Below are 19635 nucleotides of genomic sequence, written 5' to 3'. Positions count from 1 at the left end.
AGACGGATGAAGCAGTTGTCAGAGCAGAGGAGGGAAATGGACAACTTGGGCAAAGCAGCGGTGTGTAAGCTGTCGAGTGGGTTTGTAATGATTCAAACCTCACCGTGTCAGTCTTCAAACGTGTTATCCGTATCATTCACTCCTGTGCTTTGTGGTTTTAATCCCTACAGCAAGGGTTTGTAACCCTTTCAGAATGGCCTGGAACACCCTTTTTTATGTCAAGGACTTAGTTTTTTAGTGCCAGTGATTGATACAAAATTTCAGTAGCAAAAGTAACCTTTTAGGTGGGTTTGTCTAATCTCAATAGTAGTATCTACCTCTCTCTTCAAACTAACAGTAACGTGTGTTTGCAAGATGTTTGTCCGTCTCCACAGGCTTTTCTCTCTCTCTCTTTTAAAGTTTTATTTATTTTCAGAGAGAATGCGCACACATGTGTGCACAGAGGGGAGGGGCAGAGATTGAAGGAGAGAGAGACTCCCAAGCAGGCTTTGTGCTATCAGTGCAGAGCACGACACGGGGCTCGATCTCACAAATCATGAGATCATGACCTGAGCTGAAATCAAGAGTTGGACACTCGCGTGACCAAGCCACCCGGGTGCCCCTCGTCCATCAGGCTTTTCTTGTTGCTCACACATCGTTAAGGCTACTGTTCGTATAAATGTGTGTTTTATTTTGTTTTAGATTATAAGCTTCTTAAAACCAGAAGTTAACCATTTAGGAGGAAAATCTCTAGGATTTAAGAGAACACTGTGTGTAAATATGTCCTCTGTGAATGCCAAGGGGTTAAAAACACAATTCTAAGCTTCATCAAAAGACTGGCTGGTAGAAAGTTCTGCCAAATTCTTTGATGTTATTAAAGATTTATCTCTCTAGTGAGTTTATGTTGGAATTAAAACCAAATGGAAATAACTTTTCAGTCCTTTGGTTAAAAATTGTTTCTTTGTGGCATTTGCCTTGGGTAATACATTAATACCAGGGTAAGTGAATTAACTGAAGAGAAATGGACATACAATGTCTTTGCCGAATATACTTTGATATTTTGTGTATGTGTGTGTGGACTTTAATGTCCCTAAATACAGTATTTCTATTTGAATATAATCCATGCTCAGTCAAGTTAACTGATAGCTTATTAAGACACTCAGCTGTGGTTTACTTTTTCTCCATGGTTGGAAAACTAATCAACCGGTGTCTTGAAGGGAGAAGGGATTGATAAACATTTGCTGGTGAGCCTGGAGTAAGAGCCCTGGGTGAGGATTGTGGTTTCAGTGCCTACCCGGTGGTTCCATCCTTTCTTATCTATCTGGGCAGGAGGAAATATTCCCAGGCAGAGCCTTATCATCACAGGGCGGACAGAAGGAAGGCTGGGTTGGGGGGGATATTGATATGGAGAGAAGCTGAAACAAACCAGATTTGAAACCCAAATCTTGATTCATTGATAGGGATTCTGTCCCTTTTTCTTAAATTTATAGACCGGCTAGAAAGGTTTGCCTGTGCGTATCCATCCGCTTGCTGTGTTTTGTTTCCTTCATGCTCATGGTCAGTAACAAGGAAAGATGTCAGTGACATAATGCAGGTGTTCTGGGATGTTAGTATTTGTGATACATGACACTTCAGAGGCTTAACTTGTGTGTAATTAATGTGGCAAAAGACATTGCCATGTGAGTATTCAGTTAAGCTGCCTCAGGCCGAACTTGCTTGGCCTTCTGGTACTGAGGGCCTTAAGACAACAATACAGAAAGAAAGGTGTTTAATTTTGAGTTGTATGGCAGTTATTTGGTTTCCTGGTTCCCTCCTGCCTACTCTGTTTATAAAATCTCATGAGGAAAGTAATTTGGCGTGACTTGCAATTCTCGGGTGAAGACAGGACCCCTCCAAAGAGGCAGGGCTCTGAGGCCTGTGCTTCCCTGAAGGCCCGCATTCTTTTGGTTGTTGAGGAGGTAGAACTGAAAGCCACTGAATGCCCTTTTCCCAAATCACCAGAGAAGCTTTTTATAATTAGTGACATTTTTGACGGCCAGGGTAGAAAATACCGTTTTAATTACACTGTAAATATCCCGTAGTAAAACTTTCCCTACTTTAAAATATAGACCAAGAATATATAAATGTAATTTTATGTACTAGTCACTGAATATATTAGACAAGCGAGTGCAGTCACCTTGGCTTCCTCGGCGTGAGCGTGGGCGGCACGCTGACTGCTTTAGACTTGTTGCTGTGTGCGGTAAGATGGCCACTTTGCTCAGAACTCCGAATTGTATACTGCCGCTGAAAATTGCCAACGGTGTGAAGCCTCTCGAACCTCAGGGTTGAGCTAACTAGGCGTGAGGCTCTTCCAGTTGCTGGGGCACTGCTGCAGCCACAACCCAGCTGGAAGGTGAGAGGCAGTCCTTTCCCTGCCCTTCAGGAGCTTGCCTTCTGAGGGGGGTGGGGGCAGGGTGCGGGCAGGCATTTCTTAGATAGTTACTAAGCACTGTGGTGATGGGTTGGAGTGCAGTGGGAATGCAGGATGGGGGTGGGGGGGATCTGATCCAGCAGTGGGGACACAGCGAGACTTCACAGAAGGGGTGGGTCAGGTCTGAGCCTTCAAGGGGGCATCAGGAGGGTGAAGAAGGTGTGGGCTTGCATGTGGGGAGGGAGGCGATGCTTGAGGCCTTGTGGGAGCTCAGTGGTGAGCAGGGGTGTGTGTTACCTGCGGGTGGTTAGAACTCTTGGAGTAGACGAGGGAGAGGGTCACGGGTGGGGAGGTAGTGAGGCTGCAGAGGTCAGCAGGCTCGGGTCATTAACTTTGTGCCATGTCGGGGAGCTTGGGTTGTATTTGAGGGCTCTGAGGAGCCATTGATGAATTTTAGGGAAGTAGAATGATGAGGTGTGGTTAGGGAAGAGTAGCAGAATGGATCAAAGGGAGTAGTCTACATGAGGGAGATGCCGGCCAGTGGGGCAGGGAGACAGGGTCCTCTAGCATGGAGCCTACAAGAGTGCAGGGGGAAGCCCGGGTTCCTGGTTTGGCTGTTGGAGAGGTGGTTTGTGGGGCCAGGTATCATGCTGGGACCTACACAAGTGGAGAGCAGATTTGCAGAGACCATGGTGAGCACAGGTGGAGATGGCTGTACCGTAGGCAGGCAGGTGCCCCCTTTTTCTTCACACCTTTTTGTGCCAGTGATGGGAGTCTTGCATGGCCATCAAGACCCACCATAACCATCTCCACCCCACACATCCTGCATCTCCTGTTCTGACCCCTCTGGCCCTGGGTTTTCCGTAACAAGTGTCTGCACCCAGAACCAAACACCCCCGTCTTGCTTTCCCAGTCAGACTGAGTGAGTGCAACAAGGGATGATGGATTGCAGCTTCTGTGTAAGTCCCCCATGCTCCTCCCCAAACAGGGCAAATCAGTGGATACTGAACAAAGTTTTAATGTCGCTAATTTATATTACGTCTCTGTAATTGCAGCTTTATTCCTTATAATAATAAAAAGATATGTCCATAAAGGAAAAGAAGTAGAATTACATTATAGCTTTATTTTTTTGCAAAGCCTTTTTTTACAAGAATGATTTTGATCTGCATAAAAAAAATGTGAAGGCGTTAAGGGTGTTTTTCTTTTTTCTTCTGGTAGAGGGCAGAGGTGCTAACATGTGAGAAATGTTTGCTGTAATGATTAAACAGTGGTTTCTCGTAGCAGTCAATCTTGGATGATTTGATAGAAATCAAATCATTTGATAACAGCAATCAAATTTTATCAGTTGTGTCTCTGTGGTTCGTATGATATAGACGAAGTTTCTAAACAGCTTTCCTGAGAGGCTGCTGCTTTATGTAAAGCAAATCTTCTTTGGGGTAGGTCAGCATCACAGAACCGCAAGTAGGCTCATAAGTATATTTGTGTGTATGCACGTGACTTGGGATGGGTGACTGGAGTCCCAGAGTGCAGGGTGGGAGCTTTCCCCAGAGGCGTCTGCTGCATAGGCACAGACAGATGTATGTGTTCTTTGCTTTGGCATTAGGCAAACATGAGGCATAAGGTTTCCCTGTGTTTAGCCCTGGCTGGTCCTTGGGGAGATAAAGATGAACAGCACATCTGGGCACTTGGTTCTTTTTTAGTTTATGAGATTGTAAGAACATAGAATCCCCTTTTATAGCACTACTATTTCACTATGAAATATTCCCTTTCGTAGTCTGTTCTGTTTTTATTGTTTTTATTTATTTTTGAGAGAGAGAGAGAGCGAGAGTGAGCGAGCCAGGGAGGGGCAGAAAGAGAGGGAGAGAGAGAATCCCAAGCAGGTTCTGTGCTATCAGCACAGAGCCCGGTGTGGGGCTCAACCCCATGAACCGAGAGATTGTGACTTGAACTGAGAACAAGAATTGGACGCTGAACCAATGAACCACCCAGGCACCCCTCTGGGGTCTGTTCTGTTTTTAAATTAATTTCTAATGTGGGGTTGTGGGAGGGGGGATGGGCTAAATGGGTAAGGGGCATTAAGGAATCTACTCCTGAAATCATTGTTGCACTATATGCTAACTAATTTGGATGTAAATTTTAAAAAATAAAAAATGAAATTGAGAAAAAAAAATCTTTAGAAGAAAACATAGGGAAATATCTACATGAACTTGTAGTAGGCAACTGTTTCTTAACAGAACACAAAAGCACTGAACATACAGAATAATAACTTGGAAATTCTTTTTTTAGAGCTCGTCTTTATCAAAAGACTCCATTAGGAGACTGAAAAGATGAAAGCAACCCACAGACGGAGACAGAATATATATATAAAATAAATGACATGTTGCCTTCTTATATTCCCTTTTCCAAAAAGAGGTTGCCCCTGCTTTTGATTTCATGGAAACTTATTTATGAATAAAGTACATTCTATTAAATAAATAAACAAATTTCTAATGCATAGCTAATGCATAATTAATCAAATATTAAAAATTCATGATTTCATTTACATTAAAATATATGTAATAGTTTAAAAAAATGTTTTTTTGTTATGGTGTTTGGTGATTTTGGTTTGACCTGTGTTTTGTGCTCAAGACATTAAAAAGCCAGAGCTATTTTCAGTTGAAACGCCCTTAACTTCCTTGAATCAATCAAACTTATACTGCTCTTTCTTCCTTAAAGGTATGATGTTACAGGCTATTGCTTCTAAAATTATATGAAGGAATAAATTAGCCAATCTGACAGTTATTGTAACCATAAAGGTTATGAGTAAAAATTATAATACTGCGCTATGAAACCCCATCTGCGTTCCTGTGTGTGGGGGTCTGTGAACATGCCCGTATTCTTGATATAAGTACTTAATTCATTTAACATGGGTTTTATAAACATTTTACATCTGTGGATTATATATGTTTACATAACAATATAAGCCTTACGTTAGATCTTGATGTTTTTATATCTTAGTAAAAGTGACATTTGTATCATTTGATTTCTAATCTTGCTATCTTTCCCCCTCAGTATTTTCAGAGGATCTAGGCTAATTAAACATGCTGCCTCCCTACACAACAGTCGTGTAATTGCTTGCCTAACTAAAACCCTTGATAGCGCAAGCACTGGGCGCCGCGCACCGCCGCTCCCTGTGATCTGTGACTAAACCTGCAGGCACTGCAGAGAAAGGTGAGGGAGTCGGAACTGCGGCCGGCCTGGAAAGGGTGACGTCACCTCCCTTTGCGCATGCGCGGCGCCGTTGGCGCAGCGGCGGCTCATCCTGCTCTTTGTGTTCAGGGGCGCGTGCGCGCGCGCGTTTCCCGTAACTCAACTCCTGAGTAAAATGAGGTAATTACCACCAAGACCCGGTACTAATAGTAGCCCTCCAGCTTAGTCTTCAGTGTTCCTTTTTGTTGTTGTTTGCAAATGCTGCTTTCCTTATTGACAACTTTTTATTACTGGTCCAACCTGTGTTTCCGAAGGTGTAGGATTTTATTTTTTAGTTGCTTCCACTTTCGATGTCCCCATCAAATACTAGATTAGTATAGCTGACGGGCAAATGAGACCTTTGGAAATGGACGAAGAGCACAGTTTGTCTGGTGGATTGTCTTTTAGAGACAAATCCCAGCGCAGGAGGTGAGGCAGATCGTTCAGAACAAGCCCAAATGATCAAGAGATAACCATGGTTTCTTCTAACCCTGTTTTTTACCTCAAAAAATTTTCTGACTGGTTTAATTTGAAGATTACGTAAAATTTCAAATGACTAGTATCTGCCAGTAGTCCTGGGAGAAAAAGGGGATTTTTAAAAATTCACCCTGTGCCTTAGTTTAAAAAGTTTAGTGTTGGTTTGTTTTTGACCTCATTTGATTTATTTCGTCTTAATTTTTTGACTCTTCTATAAAAAGTACTGTTGGGATAATGTGCTGTATAAAACCTTTTTGCCCCTTGTGAAAACAGTTTCATGATGTTGGGTTTTTTTTTTTTGTTTTTTTGTTTTTTTTTAATCTTTTTAAGTAAGAGAACTCGGGGTGGTGGTGGTTCCTTTTCTATTTGGTGGTGGTGGTGGTGGTGGTTGTTTTTAAACCTGACATCGAGAAGAGACCACATGAGTGTGTGGTCGGCAGTGATTCACTCCAAAAGGCATTTGTCAACAATACCAGCACAGCACCTGCTCGGGGTGAAAAATGAGAAATTGGTTTGGCCAGTGGGGTGTAGATAGTTGAAGTTTCAGACCATCGATTCAACAAAGAGGCTTTGCATCGTCGAATGCTAACTTGTACGATATTTCCTCTCAGGACAGAGAGGTTAATTTTCCTTGTTGCAAGTATAACACACACTGTAGGAGTGGCTATTTGCAAACACTGAGCTTCTGTTTCATAAACCGAAAATAGAAGGTGCTGAGGCACATTGGGGTGCTTGAGGAGGGGCTCAAGGGCAAGAAGCTGCAGAATTCGTTCCTTCCTTCATCCGTTCAGCCAGCGGGCAAGCCGGCGTCTGTTGACCACCCTACCCTGTGTGAGGTCCTGTCTTGGGCATCTGGTATACAGTAGGGAGCAAAACAAAACCGTTCTCTAGCTAGCAGGCCGATTTAGAGGAAGAGTGAGAAAAACTGTCCTCTCTCTGGGTAATATAATGCTTCTCATTTTCAGCAATATGATTGTTGTGGGACAGGGGTTTAAAATGTACCCCAGATTGACATGCTCTGAACCAAATAGCAATTTAAAAGGTGACGACAGAAGCAATTTTGGCAACTAACATGTGAACCTTGGGGTTGAGATACATTCTTTTTTGCTTTCAAAAAATATTTAAGTTAAGTGTACACCCGGTGAGGGGCTCAGACCTACAACTCCAAGATCAAGACTTGCGTGCTCTTCCAACTGAGCCAGCCAGGTGCCCTGAGATGTTTTTAAATGAATGTATTAGACCCTCCAAATATTCAAATTTAGTTGTTTTAGGAAAAGGCATTGTTTGTGTTGAACCGGGGAAGAGCAAAGAAAATTATCAAGCACCAACTGCATGTTTATGTTAACACACAGTAACATCTGATTCCTAACCCACACTCCTTTCTCCTCCGTATCATTCAGCAAATATTAATATCAAGATCTTAGAGCAATGGCAGATGTTATCATGTGAACATTCCGATAGACCTGGTTCAGCAGAGTGGTGGTTGCATGCCTTGTAGGGCTCCCCTGGGAAGCCTCCTCTGCACCTACAAACCAGCCTTGACTGACTGTATCCTTACGCTGTGGTCACTGTCTCCTGAGGCTAGCGGTTGATTAAAATCCACATTCGCTTCTTTGTCTTAGATAGGGAAACTCCTTTGTAACAAGAATCTAGTCTGTCTTTCTGCCCTCCCTCCGTCCCTTCCCTCCCCTCCTTTTATAATGTTTATTTATTTTTGAGACAGAGTATTGGTCAGAGGGGCAGAGGGAGGGGGAGACACAGAATCCGAAGCAGGCTCCAGGCTCCGAGCTGTCAGCACAGAGCCCAATGCAGGGCCCAAACCCACGAACTGTGAGATCATGACCTGAGCCGAAGTCGGACGCCCAACCGACTGAGCCACCCAGGCACCCCTTTCTGCACTCTTTAAAATAGACTGTGTGTAATTTAAAAAGTATGTAAGTTTAAGAGATGGATATAATTAAATGTCCCCTGACTTTGGCCACTTATTTACCTCTTTATCACTTTTCAAGCTGCTCTTTTTTTTTTTTTTTTTTAAATGTCATGAGGTATTCAGTCAAACTGCTCTGCTTTTCTTCTAAATTTTACCAAAAGTCTCTCTGTGGCACCCCCTTTCACCTGTTCGTGGCATTTTCAAACTCCCTTGGTGGCACTTAGAAGTAAAACTGCTGCTGACTTGTGGTCTGTGACACACAGATATAGTCTGAGACGTCAGAAGCATCCCTCCAAGATGGCATTTGTCATTGTTTTCTCTATCCGTGAGCACGGGAGGGAGAGGTATGTGCTTATAGGGAGAGTCAGGGAGCATATCCTCTTGATTCAAAAGTTTAGAAACCACAGCTAGATCCTTTACAAAGAAGGAACACAGTAGGAGTTGTCGTATCTGCAGCGTAATCTACAGTCACTGGAGTAGCACAGAAGCCATGTATTTGGAAATTTTGTTTTTCAGTAGTTGCATACTCTGTTTTCATAAATAGCTCTTCGGGGCATGGAACAGAATCTGCCTTTTTGATCTAAGGGATATTTCATGGCTGAGTTCTTCCTTTCTTATGAAAAGTTACATGATATATTTAATCTGGCTTTATGGTATGCGTACATGCTTCCTCAGCCTTTTGCCTATTGCGTGTGTTTTTAAAAATGGGGCGCCTGGGTGGCTCAGTCGGTTAAGCGTCCGACTTCCGCTCAGGTCATGATTTCACCATTCGTGAGTTCGAGCCCCCTGTCGGGCTCTGCGTTGACAGCTAGGAGCCTGGGGCCTGCTTCGGATTCTGTGTCTCCCTCTCTCTCTGCCCCTCCCCCAACTCTCTCTCTCTCAAAAATAAATAAAGATTACAAAAACAATGGAAACAAGGTTAACGATGATACATACTTAGGTGAATGCCATACTAGTTACAAACTCCATTTCTTTGTGTCGTTAGTTTTATATTTGTTTTTTAAAAATTTTCTATTTTAGAAGTTTTAATTTGACTTCTAATTTGACTTTGAGATAACATCTCTTTTTCTGTGACCTCTTCCACAAGAATATTGTGGTAAAACCATGAGGAATTTCTGTTGTACTGAATGGACGTGCATGTCTGTCACCATGGTAGTAAACAGACTTCAGCACCGGGTTAGCTCCTAGTGCCTTTCCTCTTCCACTGAAGACTCTGAATCTTAACTTAGGGCAGAGATTCAGAACCTGAGAGGCATAAGACTAGTTTTTAGAAACTAAAACACGGGAGTGAGTCTGTGGTTTCCAGTGGTTCGTAGGAAATCGAGATCTGCGTCGTGAAGTTTTGTTCAGTTCACCTTGTTTTCATGTCAGTATGCTGTCCTTCTGTGGGGTGGCCTGGAACGCAGCAGCTCTGACTTCCATCATTCACTCCATAAAGGGTAGTAATAAACAGCTTGTTTCAGAGTCGCCAGGAATTGTTAAGAACGCCTTGGAATTATGTAAGTTACTCGGCTCTCCTGTGAGGTGCCGCACTGGGGTTAGGATGCTTGGTAAGGGTTGTGTGAGAGGGGCTGGACCCTCAAGTGGGGCTCCTGTTCCCATAGCATGGGGATCCAGGACCGCAGTCGCCGTGGTCCCTCTCCGAGGGCTCTGCTGCCAGGGCTTCGGGGGGTGGGGTGGGGGGGAGAGGCAGTGGAATGGTGGAAAGCACGTGTTTTCTTATCTGGTAGCGATAGAAGGGGGATCTTCTTTTCAGATCCTTGTAGATTGGGATCTACAGCTGGGGCTTACTGCTTCCTGTTTCTGTCCTTGGATGTGCTGCCTCCTCATTTGTCCGGGGCCCATAGCACTTTGTGCTGCTAACGGGACTTTGCATACTATGCCTGGCTATAGGTATTTATAAACTTGTCTTCTTGAGAGCCACTGTGGCACCTAATTGCTCTTTGTGTTTGCCCGACTGACGTCTCCGTCCACGCCAGATGGACTTGAGATGTAATCTGTCTTTGTCGATGGATCCTGTGAATTACCCAGTGACAGCAATGAGTTCCTGAGGCTAGATTGCCTCCATTCAAGAGCTTTGAAGGGACCTTAAGGATGAAATTGCAGAACTCTTGGCTCTTATTTTGCCGTTTATAAATAGCCACTGTTTTAAAAAAAGCTTGGTGGTTTGCCAGCACGGAGCCTGGTATATTGGAAAGCAAAGTGGCCTGATGACGCGGGGGCATGGGTTCTGTGTTGAGCCCTTTCATGACCAGAGCGGAAACGCCGCTGTGTCTCTTGGACCTTGGGGTCCTCATCGCGATGTGTTTGTTGCTGTCTTTGTGCAGAGTCTCTGGTGATTGTCAGTATCATGCTTAATCCTGTTAAATTGGGTTCTTAGTATACAAGTATTCCACGGGCAGGAGAGATTTACTTAATCAAATTACACCATTAATTTAGCCATTCGTTGCTTCTGTGAATGATATATTGCAGCTGCTGGATTCTGTTATATTCTTCCCCAAAGTGCTGACTTTGATACTGTTTGCTTGGGTTGTCAGGCTGCAAATTTGGCTGGACTCAAGCTTCGAATCCGCCTCCTTTGCGGGGGTCTGCGACCTGAGTCTCAGTCACATACTTTATCTTCAGCCGAGAGCTTTCCCTGGACAAGTGAGGCTCAGGGGAGAGCCAGAAATTTGGGCCAAAATGATACCCAGAACTTGGGGCTCCCCTGCTCCTTTCCGCAGCTTCTCCCCAGCTACTGGGGTTGCCCTGACCTGTGTTCTGGTTCTGGTGTTAGCAGCTCCACGTGGCTTAGCCTAGGCCCTGTCCTCAGGCTAAAAGCCCCGGTCAGATGCTCCCCGTGCCATTCGTTTCTTTCCAGGTGGGTCTCCTGCTCTTGGGCACCCTGCAGGGCCTTGAGACGGTTGAGTTGTACAGGTTTCCTCTGTGGCAGGGCTGGTCCCATAGGGGCTGTTCAGAAATTTGGGCCAAAATGATACCCAGAACTTGGGGCTCCCCTGCTCCTTTCCGCAGCTTCTCCCCAGCTACTGGGGTTGCCCTGACCTGTGTTCTGGTTCTGGTGTTAGCAGCTCCACATGGCTTAGCCTAGGCCCTGTCCTCAGGCTAAAAGCCCCGGTCAGATGCTCCCCGTGCCATTCGTTTCTTTCCAGGTGGGTCTCCTGCTCTTGGGCACCCTGCAGGGCCTTGAGACGGTTGAGTTGTACAGGTTTCCTCTGTGGCAGGGCTGGTCCCATAGGGGCTGTTCAGACCTGCCACGGTGGAGGCCCTGTTCGTTCAGCGAGTGCTTCCCTTGCTCTCATCCCAGGTCTGCATCTTGTGTTGTGTTACCAAGCTGCCGTTCTGGAGCGTTCCTTGTACTATTGTGGCAAAAACAAGCAGGAAAATAGCGATGGGCCAGTGGTCTTTTATTTTTCCTAGAGACTGCTCAGCCAGAAATGATAGTTACTGGTTTTGATGAGGATGGCCAGCATCCTGAACCTAGATTTCCTCTGTTAGAGACCTCCAGGGGAACTATCCTGAGGCATTATTATGGGAATGAACATTTTTGCCCCAGACTCCCATTTGGGCATTTGCCCTAGTGAGCTGGGCCAGACACATCGGGCTGCATGAATTCCTTTTGCTCAGATGGATGTTGGCTTGGCCTAAATTGCTTGCTGTGTGCTTCTTTTCCATGATACCTCCACTTGCCTTCTGCAATATTGGGCATGGGGAGAGTTGGTTCACACAGAGAAGAGGGCCTTTACAGGTGGCATTGGGCCATTTTACCCCAGTAGCCAGTGACATTCCTCCAGGGGGGGCATGACCCAGAAAGCCTGGAAGGATAGAGCCTTAGAGGGAGCTGTGGCCAGTCCCCAGCTATTTATAATTCCTGCTCTTCTCCTTGCCACTGTTTATTTTTAACCACTGTGTGTTCTGATAGGAGGAGACTTTGAGCTCCCCCTACGGGCTTTAGTGTGCACCCGCTGCAGTGTTTAAAATGTGATATTGTTGTTTTATTTGCCAATGTTTACATTAATCTACAGGATTCAAGTGAAGATTTTTGAAATCATCCGGACTGGTTTCATACCCTGTGTTTTTTTGGGACTAGATCTTTATTGCTACAAATGACCCGGAGCCTGTTTGGTACGGGATCCTCTGGGTCTGTGTGCAAATCATTATTTGCCATTAAAATAGAAGATAATTCTGTGATCAGAGTCTTTTCCTTCATAGAATTCAGATCCTTTCAAATGATATTTCTAAAGTTGATTTAATGGGTGTGAATAAAGCTGCTATATTGGGAAAGGATAGAATGGGTAAGAAATGAAATGTCACTCAAGCAACCTAGTAATTTGATTTTCTCCTTATGTATTTCAGGGTTTCGAAAAAACGATGAAATGAAAGCTATGGATGTTTTGCCAATTTTAAAGGAAAAAGTTGCATACCTTTCAGGTAAAGTTGAACTTTTTGATCTGTGTTACTGTTCCTTTTGACTGCTTCTGATACAGTATCAGAGTCTGAAATCCTAAACTAACGCCCCTGCCACATGCATGGAAGTGGTGATGTTCCAGTGGATTTTTAACTGCTTTGTTCTTGTAGTATTTTCCTGAGAAGTTAGTGCCAAGAGCATTTTCTTCTAGCTTGTAGGCACACTAAGTCAAATAGCATTGGTGATTAAAATATGTTTGTGTCTTTCATTCAGCAAACATTTGGTTGTTTTTCACTTATTCAGTTAAGTAAAACAGCTGATTGTTTAGAAGTCCATCGTCTCCCTGAAAGTGATGGGAATATGACCTTATGTGGATGTGTCCTGAATTCTTACCTTGTTTTTTGTTTTTTGTTTTTTTTTTTTGTCCCCTAGTCCTGGGGTTCCTAGAGCCCATGTTGTGGACCATCAAAGCCCCAGTGATCTCTACCAACCTGGTCCTCCACTTACCTGTAATACTTGTGCTGGGGTTGGGGGTGCCTGGCCCCCTGCAGTGTGGTGACAGTCTAGATCTGTCTCTCAGGTTTGGAGCATCTGACTTCCTCCACACATAGGGAGTCAGCTCTAGGGCTTTTTTGGGCTGTCTCTTTGGGGGCTCCCTCCTACACGAACAGAGGAGCCATTGGGGACTTGACCTTTTTGGCACAAGTTCATTTGTTGCAAAACCAAGGTTTTCAGATTTTTCTGCTCTGTTACAGCAGGAAGTAAATGTGTGGATTGCCATGTGCTTTCAGACAGTCTTCCTGTATGTGTTTCCCCTGATAATTTTTTATCTTTCTCAAACAGGCATGATACGCTGATCTGAGTCTCCTTTTGAACACATTTTATTTTAAATGTATAATGCTGCCAGCTGCTATTATGTGTTAGGTGTGTCCTTTTGGCATGTGGGACTGGTCTATATTTAGGGTGCAGCTCCCTGTGGTGCTGTTACTAATCACACCTTTATGGCCAGTGGTGTTTCCTGGCACCTCGTAAACACTCTTTGATGATTTGGCTGAAGTGAATCTAATTCAGAATGCATTTGGAAGGTTGATAGAAGTTTGTGAAAAGAAAGACACTTCAGCTAGTTGAGAATATATGCTACAAGAGAAAACAAAACAAAAGTAAAGAAACCTCTCCTTGCTTATAATACACCAAGTTTTTAAAGTACCCTTTGCTCTTTCCTAATCATTTACCGACAAACTGCATAATGTGGACGCATGACACAGTTTGTCAGTTCCTGATTTGTAGCTTACAGATGGATTTTAAAGTTAATATAATGAGAAGCCTCTGCTTACAAATAATGGAGGCATCAGTAAGAAGGCTCAAAGCCAGTTCATGTGTTCCTCAGTTCTTTATTTTTAAAGTTGATCTGTGGTGAGAGAGCTTGATTCTTTGGTTAAGCTCCTGGAGACAGGCACGTAAAGAACGGGAGGCTAGGGTTGCTGATTTTTATTTATACTCATTCCTTATTAGGCTCTTAATACAGAATATCTCATTTGATGTTTCCTTTTTTTTAAGGCTTTATTTATTTTGAGAGGCAGAGAACAAGCAGGGGGTGGGGCAGGGGTGGAGAGAGAGGGAGAGAGAAGGAGAATCCCAAACACGCTCCACGCTATCAGTGCAGAGCCCATTGTGGGGCTCCATCCCACAAACGATGAGATCATGACCTGAGCTAGATCAAAGTCAGATGCTTAACCGACTAAGCCACTTAGATACCCCTCATTTGATGTTGTTGTTGTTGTTGTTTTTATCTAAGTTACTATCAAAGCTGAAACTATTTCCCTTTAAACTAATTGAAGGAATAAAGTCATTTGTCTTTCAGAGTTTATCCTGACTACTCAAACCTTAAATTCTTCAGGGTTAATTAAAATTGGGTCTTTTTAGTGGGGAGGGAAGTTGACTGTAGCAAACTAGTACAGAACTTTAAAAATATTAGAGACGGTAGTCACCAGCTGTGTCAGGGAAATGATTGGTGGGTGCCACCACAATTGTAGAGTATTTCCTACTTTATAACCAGAATTGGCGAGTTATGTTAGCATGATATCATTTGCTGATTTTCTCAGGCTTGCTGTTATTTTGCTTAGGAAGGAAAAATGGAAAAAAAGCACTAACTTAAAAACAAATTTGTTACTTTTGCATGGTGATTTTTTTTTTATGTGAAAGGTTGACAATGAAGGAGTAAACTTCTGAAAAATTTATACCTCTAATCCTGTTTAGTAAAATCTGTTTTATTGAGATATAATCCACATACCATAAAATCTGTCCTTCAAACGTATATGATTTGGTGGATTTTAGGGTATTCAGAAGGTTGTGAAACCATCACCATGGTCTAATCCCGGAACACTTTGATTGCCTCCGAAAGAGCCCTTACCCGGTCCCCATTTCTTCTACTGCTGGGCTCCCAACTGCCAGTCTACTTCTTGCTCTGATCCTGTTTTTAAAAGTATTAGGGGATATTTATTGTGGTGCATTTGTAAAAGCTCTCCATATGAGTAGTTTTTAGTAAATTAAATCTAAATGGAATAACCAGGGCTTTGAAAAAGCAGGCCAAAAGATCAGTGATTCTGGGAGTTACTTATTAGGTCAAAATCTCTAAAAAAAAAAAAAAAAAAAAAAAAAACCCCAAAAAACCCAGTAGGGATTCTTTGAACTTGAATATTTCTGATCCTCAGTCTCCTCGCCAGCTACTGTAAAAAGCAGATACGTAAGAGAGCAAAGTACTTACCAGCTCCTGCAGATGGTGTGTTAAATGAGGTTAGATGACAAACCTGATTTCATGCTTCAGGTCAGAAGTAGGGGCAATAAAAGAAGTGTTTTATAGTTTATATTTAACATTTTATTTAATGTATATGTTAATGTATAATACATACCATGTATATGTATACTCAACCACTAATATGATTCCTATGCCATTGGGGTTTGGACCTCAAAAGAATTCACTGACCACCACCAGAGTTAAGAACACTTTTTTCCCCCTTTTATCATAAAACATTTCAGCATCCAAAAGGAGAGAGAATAGTATAATGAATTTCCATGAATTCATGGGTCACTCATCTATATTCCTTTAAAAAAACCTCAGTACGATTAACAGCTTTAAAAAATGGGCAGTAATTCTTTAATATAAAAAGAGGCCAGGCAATATTCAAACATCCTTGCTTGTCTCACAATTTGTTTTATAGGATATACATTGCAATTGGTTCTTCTGACTGTTTCAATCTATAGGTTCTTATTCCTTATCCTTGTATTTATCTTATCCCCTGTGTTAATTAGTAGGTGAGGAAATGGTGTTTTCCTGTAGAGTTCCCTACATTGTAGCTTTTGCTGGTTGCACCTGTGGGTGGTCAGTTACTATGCTCTCCTTCCCCTGTCTTTCCTGTAAACTAGGAGCTGGGTCTTGAGGCTTGATCAGACCTAGCTTAGATTTTGCAGGAAGAAGGCAAAAATCAAGAATCCTTACTGGGTGGTGGTGGGTAGTCCTACTGGGAGTTGTATTTGTGTGTGGTGCAGGGTGGGGTGGGGGTTGGGGGTTGGCTGTTTCTTTTTCTTTGATGTTAAGCATTCATTGATGATCATGGTTTAGAATCTGGTATTTTATTACAGTTCATTATGTAATGCAAAATGGTGACATTCTAATTGCATCCTTTTTTTTTTTTTTTTTTTTTTTTTTTTTTGAGAGAGGGAGAGGGAGAGAGCATTCGTGCACCTATAAGCAGGGGAGGGGCCGAGGGAGAGGAAGAGAGAGAATCCTAAGCAGGCTCTCCACTCAGTGTGGAGCCCGACTCAGGGCACAATCTTATGACCAAAAGATTGTGACCTGAGCCAAAATTGTGAGTTGGGTGCTTAACTGACAGAGCCACCCAGGCACCCCACATCCTTTGTTCTTTATCGGTTTGGATATTCTACAAGAGAAGTGTCCCTTCATCAGTTTCTTGGTTACCCTGAGAACACATTTAATACAAGAAAAGTAGGAAAAATGATTGATTCGTATCAGTTTTCAGACGAATGTAAAATGACCGTTAGTCATTTCAGACAGATAAAAAAAAAACCTGTGATTTTTAATATTTGATGTGTTTCAATTACAGTTTTTTTCATCTCTTATGAAGTTAAATTTTTCTCTTCTCTGGGGCACCTAAGTGGCTCTGTTGGTTGAACATCCAACTTTGGCGTGGGTCATAATCTTGGGGTTGAGTGGGTTACTATCTCTGCTCCCCCTGTGGACACATCCAGGCAATATGTGTATATATATTGTGTGTATATGTATATTTTCTTAATAAGAAAAGATGTCATGACTTTATACTAAAGTTTCTAATGCAAATTTAGGATTACAGGTATCATATGTTTCTTTGATTTTACATTTGTGTCTCCTTTTCTTTATAGTGAAAATCTTAGTGCCTGCCCTCATCAACATAATTGCGTGTTTACGTTGTAATGCCGATGTTACTGCTACACTATGAGACCCTGAATGTAATTTGATACTTCTGTTCTTGTTTTATTGTCCTAAGGGTATATGCCCCTGGGAACATACAGTCCTGCTGCTGTGTCATGAAAGCCCGTAGAATATGGGATTGTCTCTGTGCGGCAAGTTACTGCCAACTTGAAACTCCACATCATTTGTTTCGTTTCATTTTACATTTTTAAAGCTTAAAAAAACAACCACCCCTTCTTGCTTCAATGTGCACATCATTCCAGGCTTAAAATCTAAAAAAAGTTAAAGTACAGAGAAATGTTTCTCTCCCTGCCTTTTCTACTGTACCTTCCCTCCTCCACCAAAGGAAACCTGTTTTTGTTTTTGTTTTGTTTAGTTTTTTTGTTTGTTTGTTTGTTTGTTTTCCTTACCCTTGTAAAATATGAGCACTTCTTTCTCTCCATCTGTTCTCCCCTCCCCTCCCAGAGGGAAATAGTAATGTAGCCATGCACCATTTTTTCTGCTTGCTGCTTCACTGAACCAGTAGTCTGGAGAAGAGAGACTTAGTACAGAGGGGCCACACCATTTTACAGTTGTATGAACTCTGTTGTTGTGTGTCTGTACCATACTTGGTTCAGTCTGTTGCCTGCTGATAGACATTAGGGTTGCTTTTTTGGAAGAAATTGTTCTAGGGATGGCAAGGTGAACATCATTCACCTTTGCAAGTGAGAGTAGGATTTGATTGGCCAGAGGTTTGCTGTTCCTATTGGACTACTCACCACTGTTCCTCTTGGTTCAGTTTTGCAGAGTTCTACATTTTCTGGAAAGGGAAGGGGGTACCTCCCGTCCATCTTGGGTATTCCGTTAGCATCTGGCACAGTCCGAAGCCATAATGACAGACCAGAGGGCTGGGTATTGCCAGAGGCTTTCCAAGTGCTGCATCCAGAGTCCCTGTAGAGTCTTCCTTTGAAATACTCTGTAAACCGGTTCCTAGTTGTCAGGACTTGGCTGCAGGAGGCAAGCATGTGAACGTAGGGGGCTGTGGAGCCAGTGTGGGCCTTGGCTGCTCCTAGAGCGAGGTGGGGGGCAGTGGACACCTCGTAACAGAGTTTGGTTAGTTGATGGCAGACTTAATTCATGGGAGCCACAATTTCTCACAAATCATGCCTTTTCAGAGCTTTCCTTTGTAAAATCTGCTTTTCGTGATCTGCTGTGAGTTAGCCTGCTCCTTGGGGGATGGGGGTGTAAAGAATCCTTTTCACTGGGGCTGTAATCCAGAAATTCAAATAAGGACCATACAGAGAGAAATATAGTTGATTCACTGAGATTTACATGATACTCCTCAAAGTAAGTATGCCTTCCTTACAAGAGAAGTTTATTCTAACTGGATGAAAGGTGAGTTCCTAATTGATGTAAAGAAGAAGAGGCAACTCTGAATCCAGCTGCTTTTGTGGTCATTCTGGGCCACGTTGCTCCAGAGCCCATGTCCCCTGGAGTGTCACCTTTTAGACAAGAAAATAAGTGTCTCTGGGTTTCAGGAAGTGTCACACAGACACTTGAAGCTATAATGCTGGACTTCCTCAGCCTTCCTTCCCATGTGGACAGGAACCTTAGCATCTGTGTTTCTATAGGAATGTTCATTAGGCACATCTGTTTTTAACTTCCTGGTATCCGACAGTAGGTATTTTTAATTCACTTCATGTAGAATCCATTCATTCCGCAAATACTGATTTATTGAGTGTACTTTTTGTTCCAGTGTCTTCCTCGGCCTTGAAAGTATATACTGATGTCAGTGAGTGAACAAACAACACCTGCCTCCATAGAGCTTCCATTTAGTCAGCGACACAGACAATCAAAAAGATTGTGTAAACCCCGTAGCTTACCACAAGGTGAGAGGTGCCTTACAGAAATAAAATGGAGAACGGGGAGAGGAAGGACAGTTTTTGTAGGAATTGAACATACAACAGTGTCATTAGGAACAAAAACTATACTTTCTTTTTCTTTCTTATTCTGTTTTTGTTTTTGTTTTTGTTTTAATTAACACAGCATTTGGATAGGCAATCCTTAACAAGCTGTTCGTTTTTGATTATAGACATGTAGCAATCCAGGGACTGTGACCCATTCATTCTTAGACATCCTGGACATTGGTACGTGCAGGAAATTGTGCAGGAAATGGATTTCCTGCCCTTTGCTTTTCCCTGTAGAAACTAAGGCAGTGTGTTTCCCGTCTATAAACTAGGACTGACGTGTCCCACCTGCCTGTCCCTGAGGCTGCAGGTCAACGTCAGATACACACTCGTACATCTGGTAAGTGAAGCTTTGCTGAGTTAGAGCATCATGCTTGTTACTAGTTCAGGAACAAGAACTTTAAAGTTGTAATTCTGCTTCATAACCCAGACAATGTTCCTGTGGTGTATCTTCTGCATTTGTGACACTGGCACCAGGTTAAATCTTGGAGAGTATAATCCAAACAGGCGTATGTGGCAATGATTTTAAGCCCGTTAGAGGCTCACCGTGCTTCTTTGATACTGTGTTTCATGGGTTCTAAGATTTTTTTTTTTTAACTTCTTGGGAGGGGGTGTGGTCAGCAGATGGGTGATTGACATCTGCCTGTCGCTGACACACCACAGATTGGAAGATGTACCCCGATGCAGGGAGGTTAGCAGGTGAAAACAATTATTACTTAAATAGAGAATATGTGGTTTTTACTTCATAAGTGACTTTTGTTGAAGTTTTAAAACTATTCCCGGTGAGTTTTCTGA

General features: G+C 42.9%; 1 protein-coding gene across 3 annotated transcripts in view; it reads left to right on the top strand.

Annotated features, from left to right (window-relative positions):
- TRIO (trio Rho guanine nucleotide exchange factor) overlaps positions 1–19635 on the top strand; it is a 353418-nt gene that overhangs the window by 109131 nt on the left and 224652 nt on the right. For all 3 annotated transcript variants that reach the window (XM_053202016.1, XM_053202021.1, XM_053202025.1), the window contains exon 2: positions 12378–12452. In XM_053202016.1, coding sequence (XP_053057991.1) covers positions 12378–12452 — 75 coding nt within the window. The remainder of the gene's footprint in view (positions 1–12377; positions 12453–19635) is intronic.

Source organism: Acinonyx jubatus, chromosome A1, assembly GCF_027475565.1.
Source record: "Acinonyx jubatus isolate Ajub_Pintada_27869175 chromosome A1, VMU_Ajub_asm_v1.0, whole genome shotgun sequence".
Lineage (NCBI taxonomy): Eukaryota > Metazoa > Chordata > Mammalia > Carnivora > Felidae > Acinonyx > Acinonyx jubatus.
This window is presented reverse-complemented; position numbering and strand designations above follow the sequence as displayed.